This window comes from Cynara cardunculus (genome assembly GCF_001531365.2).
Source record: "Cynara cardunculus var. scolymus isolate 2C chromosome LG 5, CcrdV1, whole genome shotgun sequence".
Classification (NCBI taxonomy): domain Eukaryota; kingdom Viridiplantae; phylum Streptophyta; class Magnoliopsida; order Asterales; family Asteraceae; genus Cynara; species Cynara cardunculus.
The window spans coordinates 31404030-31410399 of NC_037532.1; the positions used below are offsets into that span (position 1 = coordinate 31404030).

At 29.3% G+C, this 6370-nt stretch overlaps 1 protein-coding gene across 1 annotated transcript; it reads right to left on the reverse strand.

The window, feature by feature from the left end:
* Positions 1 to 3456: 3456 nt before the first annotated feature.
* On the reverse strand, positions 3457 to 6263 carry LOC112513151 (2-alkenal reductase (NADP(+)-dependent)-like). Its single transcript, XM_025119313.1, has 5 exons — positions 6024 to 6263; positions 5458 to 5638; positions 5118 to 5284; positions 3929 to 4011; positions 3457 to 3835 (listed from the first exon to the last, which is right to left on the reverse strand). Exons 1-5 carry the CDS (start codon positions 6261 to 6263, stop codon positions 3457 to 3459), a joined length of 1050 nt encoding a protein of 349 aa, XP_024975081.1.
* Positions 6264 to 6370: the final 107 nt, after the last annotated feature.

The window sequence follows — 6370 nt, forward strand, 5'->3', positions numbered from 1 at the left end:
TTCATAAGCAATAAATTTATTTAAAATCAAAAATCAAAACCTTAAAAAAGCTATACTTATCTCAATGAATTTATTTTTTTAAGAATTCTACCAAATGATTATATTAATATTTATTCATTAGTATATTTAAATAAGAAAATATTTTTGCTTCCGCTTTTATTTGTACTAAAAAGGTAATTGCGCAATGCAGCGAAATATATTTCGATTTTAATGTTTAATTTTAATTTTTTGGTCTATGTCGATTTATAATACAAATTTATGTGGTTTTGAGCAAAACAATAATGTTTTTCTTAATAAAATATAAATTTGAAGATATCATAAAAATTAAAAAATATATAAAAGTTCTCACTTTTTTTGTGTAATTTCTTTAATTCGATTTTTTTATTATAATTTAATTTATGTTTAACGAAGAAATAATTTATATTTGGTTTAATAATATAATTTTTTATAAAGATAATAACTAAGTATTCTGTTAGAACTCAATGATTATCCTAATTATATTTTAGATTTTTTATATTTAAAATGTGATGTTTATCCAGTATTTGATTATGTTTATCTGCAGTTAGTTACATGAATTCAAATATAAAGCTCTAATAAGTTGTACTTATGCACAATTTACTTGTAATATTAAATTTTAAATAATATACATCAATAAACAGTACTTCGTGCATAAAAAATGGTTTTTAAGAGTTTTTGTCAAATGTTTTATAATATAGTATAGATAATAGAGTAAACTCCAATTTTAGTCCATATGGTTTACATGAATCTCCAAAAGTGGTCCTTAGACTTCAATAAATACAATTGTCGTACCTACTGCTTACATTTTACATTAGAAATAGTCCCTCGACTTAACTCTGTTAAATTGTTTCCTTATGTTAAAGGTATTTTCGACTTTTTATTTTTACAAGGATCAGTTATACATTTTTGTTTAAATCACAAGGACCAAATTGTAACTTACTTTAATTTATATTGATATAATATATTATATTAACATTAATATATTTTGCAAAACAAACCATTTATATAAACCTTAAAAATAATCGATTTCATTATTTATTTTAGTGAAAAGTTTTCATGAAATTATTTAATATGATGAAATTTGTTTCAAATAATTATGAACATTATCATCTCTATTCTATTAATTTTAGTAAACAAATTCATGAAAATGAGAAATAAATGAAACAATAACTTTTTCATAAAAATAAAAATATATGAAACATTTCATCACGAAATGAATTGTTTGAAACAATTTTATCATCTTAAATAATTTCATGAAAATTTTCTATTAAAATAAACAATGAAAATGACGGTTTTCACGGTTTGTTCAAATAGTTTGGTTTGCATTTTATCCATCCCCAAATATATACATATATATATATATACATATATATATATATATATAGGGACAAGATCAAATGTTAACCAAAGTTTTTGTATTAACTTTACAAACCATGTCAACCAATCACAATCCATTCTTCTATTAGGTTTCTATCATGTTCACAATTTAATGGCAAGGGTAATTAAGTAATTTCATTTCCTATGTAACTCCCATACCATTAAAGGGGAGTTACAAAATTATAAAATCCCTAAAAATATACATTTATAATATTGATATTTTTATTTATTTTTTAATCATGATCTTCCATTTTATTGTTTAATGAGTTTTTGATTCGTGGAGGAAACACGGTAGTAAAATCTTCGGTATCGTTCAAGCTATTATGGATAAACGAATTAGAAAAAAAATCGAAAACACTGAGAAGATTAAAATGGGTTATGGTGACAATCATATTTCGAGTTCGGGAAGTGAATAAATTAGCCAAAGTGAATGTCTTGGTAATTAATTAATATTTCATTAGACTCGTTTTAATCGAAATTATGTTTATTATGATGTGTTGTGTTTTTTGTAGTTCATATTGCATTGATAACTTTTTTTAACTATTAATACCTACCTAATTCACATGTTCAAATAGAAGAACATGCACGACTCATTTTCATATTGTCATATTATCGACTTTTATGAATCATGAACCATTGTGTTCATGTTACTTATATCATATGAACACAAATGTTATTTTTTAAGCTTGATACCAAATCTTTATATTTGTGTAAGTGTTTGCATCTGATGTTTATAGCGTCGGGGTTATGTGTTCATATATTTTATACGATATGAACAAGGGGTGAACACGATATGAACAAGGGTTGAACAACCACATAAGACCAGAAACATATATGAACAAGGGGTGGACCTTAAACAGTGTGGATGCAATGCATGTATAAAACTCCAATTGACAAAGAATCGCTCCTGAGTGCATTTATAATTAATAAACTATTGTTCAAAAGCTGTTCATATTATGTTCATACCTGTTTTTTTATTTATTTTCTTTCGTATATCAGTTATTCTTATTATGTTCATATTGTGTTCATAAATGCTATGCAGTCCAAGTTCATATATTTGTCAAAAAAAAACTGTATATGATACAATGGTTCACATATATATATATATATATATATATATATAGTTGTGTTCATATGTTTCTTACGTTAACAAAAATAAATTAACAAAAATCATAATTTTTTTGATTTTGTAACTCTCAATTAATGATATGGGAGTTACATAATTTTTTTATACCAAAATACCCTTTTCAACTTTGTTCACTTATGTTTATGAAATTTTAAATTTTAAAAAAATAAGTATTTATAATGATTAATCACAACCGTTTATTGAAAGATTGAATGACCAAGATCGGTTAACAAAGTTAACACAAAAACTTTGGTTAACATTTGATCTTGACCCTATATATATATACATATATATATATATATATATATATATATATATATATATACATAAATTAAAGTTGTAATATTTTCAATCAAGTCACAGAAAAACGCTTTAAGAACCGACCCAAATTTTCCAATGACCGATTGACGTCTTTGTTGTACTCTTTTTAGAATCAAACTCCATGATCGGTTAAGGGGATGTTTACCTAAATGATTATCCGGTAAGCATTTACCGTTATAAATCAACACTGTAATTTATTTTATGAATAAGATCGTAATACATCAAAATGGAATGATATGCAACAATTTACTTGGTAAATACTTACCCGTGTAAGAGTCATTACACTCACTTACTGGGTAAGACTCTTTATCATTATGATCACTCTTACCGGGTAAGATTATTGGGTCTTGCCGTGTTCATCCGGTGAGAAAAAATTACCCGATAAACACCTATCGGGTAAGCATTTAATAAACAGTCCCTAAATCTGCTCCTTAATTTCCCATCTAAGTTCTTGGAATATAAGAAAATTGATTATTCTAATAAACAAGTTTATTGAAAACGGTTATATTGTTACAATATAAAAATTATAGTTTGTTTTTAAATCTAACATGTAATATTGTCACTTTTATTTGCCATCTTTATTTATAATATGGAAAGATAAATAAAAGAGTCATTTATTCACGAGTTACGGCAACAACTTGTTTTCCGACATTTTTGCCTGTATACAAGCCGGCCAAGGCAGTTGGAGCATTCTCGAGGCCTTCGACTATGTCCTCGACGTATGCAATCTTTCCTTCTTGAATGAGAGGCACAATCATATCCAAGAACTTAGGGTACAAGTGATAGTGATCGAAAACGAGGAACCCTTGCATTCGAATACGTTTGAAGATAAGTAAATGGAGGTTGTATATGCCTTCGACTCGATCAAGGTTGTATTGTGAGATCATGCCGCAAACTGCAATGCGGCCTTGAATTCTCATGTTGCTTAGTACTTCATCGAGCATTTTCCCCCCGACGTTTTCAAAGTAGATATCAATACCGTTTGGGAAATATCTGATATACAAATGATTAAGCATGAATATCAGTTATTTCGATTATAATATTGTTGATGATAAATAAATAGAATCATAAAGTATAAATCTTGACCTTTTTAAAGCGATATCAAGGTCTTGTTCTTCTTTGTAATTAAATGCCTCGTCAAATCCAAATTTGTTCTTTAGTAGATCAACCTTATCAAGGGAAAACATACAAAATCTGAGTAACAAATAAAAGTTAAATATGTTTTTTTTAATTACCATGGATATCCAACCCGCTATGCGAGCCGACTAATCCCAGGGCGACCACCTGTTTTGCAGATATCCCAGAGTCACCGCATTTGAACCTCCATGGACACAAGGGGATTTTTATTCATCTTTGGATTTGAACATGTGACATCCTGGTACTTTTGACCCTTGGAGTCAAGCTCAAACTAATCAGGCACCACCCTTGTGGTTAGTTAAATATGTTTATAACACCACAAAAATGGGTTTATATGATCAAACATTTGCGCATCCTATGTAAAAGTGTTACAATAAGTTTATAAAACGCTTTAATTTTGAACGTCATAACAAGTTTACATGACATAATTGAAATAAAATCGTCCTTTTAACATTTTTATACATTATTTGGAAAAATGTCATAAAAAACAAGTTTCTATAAAAAAACGTATTTATAGGATACTTTTCAAAAGTCTCATATAAATAAACTAATATGACAATTTATTTTAAAAGTTTTTTTAAAAATTGTTAAAACGCTTAAAAATGTCCTATAAAGTTGTGTACTCTATTAACTTCTCAGTCCCTCTAGTCGGGTGGGCGTCGGCCGGTCTTTCGAGCTTGACTGCAAGACCCACCCATCGAGCAGGGACGAAAGTCGGCCTGGTGTGGACGTTAGAGCATTGAAAGGACCTTTCCCTAGTACGATAGAAACCCCGGTGTGCCATAAAAATGGATTTGAATAGAGCCTACGATGCTATGGATGTGGGAGCATCAACTCTGTTTTTGTGGGCTTTTGACTACAGCCGATAAAAATCGTTGTTTTAGACGATAATCGAAATGCATACATTTGTCATTTTGACACTTGCACATAAGATGCACAATTGTTTGGTTATATAAACTTAATACTTCAAAAAGCAGTCTATCAAAACACTTAAAACATTTTTGAAGTTTCATAAACCCAATTTTTTTCGACTGAATGATTAGTCGGTGCATTTAAACTGATCCAAAAATCCAGGATTCAAATAAAAATTGTTGTAGTGTAAGTTGCATTTATGATGAATAATTTGCCTCTATTTCACCTTTTCTTTTGATCCAGCACTTCCGACAACATAACATCCAAAGAGTTTCGCAAACTGACCAACAAGTTGACCAACCGCTCCAGATGCTGCTGACACAAACACGAAATCTCCTTTCTTTGGCGAACAAATATCATAAAAACCAACATAAGCAGTCAAACCAGCCATACCTAAACAATGCCCAGATTCATGTAACGTATAATATTCAGATATAAAATATGTGGAACCTCAACTCTCCACAAAACCTCTTGAAGATAGAAGGAAAACTTCAACGTATATTAAAGAGGACAATCCAAAAATACAGTAAAAATTATGTAAAGGCAACCCATATAAACCAACTTACCTAGGATTCCCGTATAATAGGAAAAAGGAATATCGTCAATATGTTGAATCTTTATCAACGACTTTGTGTCCGTAATCAAACTATATTCTTCCCAGTTAACGAATCCCCATATCAAATCACCTTTCTTGAAGTTGGTGTGAGTCGAATCCAAAACTCTTGCCACTCCATATCCGCTTATAGGCTATACAAAATAATGGCTTATATGAAAATCATGTTCCCTTTTGTTACCAACGAAACACAACTATATGTCAGTTTTCAACCGTTTTTCCATATTCAGTCTTTTTATGAACAAACCCATAAAAGACAGTTAAAACCAGGGACATCTGTGAAGGAGAGTTGATCGTTGGGTCAGCTGACCTGATTAATTTTTCAAATTTTTATCAGTTTTGTATTATAAATTTTATTTCTTATACATACATAATACTCTTAACCCGGAAAAAAATCTATAAGTTTAAATTCTCCCCATTACAAAAATAATTGGACCCGCTATCGGTTATAACCAAAGAAATATTGCCAGAGATTAAAAAAAGAAGTTGCGTACTTTAAGGTGAGCAATTGAGACGTACCAAACCGGGAGTGAAAGAAGTGATGTAACTTCCTGCAACGGCTTCATTCATACGATTCCTCATATAGGGATCGCATGACAGATAAAGATTTTTCGATAAAATTAAACCGCCATCGTTTTTTGGTAGCTCCAAAGGGATGGTGGTATCAGAAGTTACCACCAAATCGGATGGTTTCATATACCCATTCACGTAGTCTTTCAATATCACTTGCTTGTTTCTTACAACTACCACCTCTCCCATTTTGTGATCTATGTGATTAATTGCTCGTCTATATAAAGATGGTGAATATATATATATATATATATATATATATATATATATATATATATATATATATATATATATAG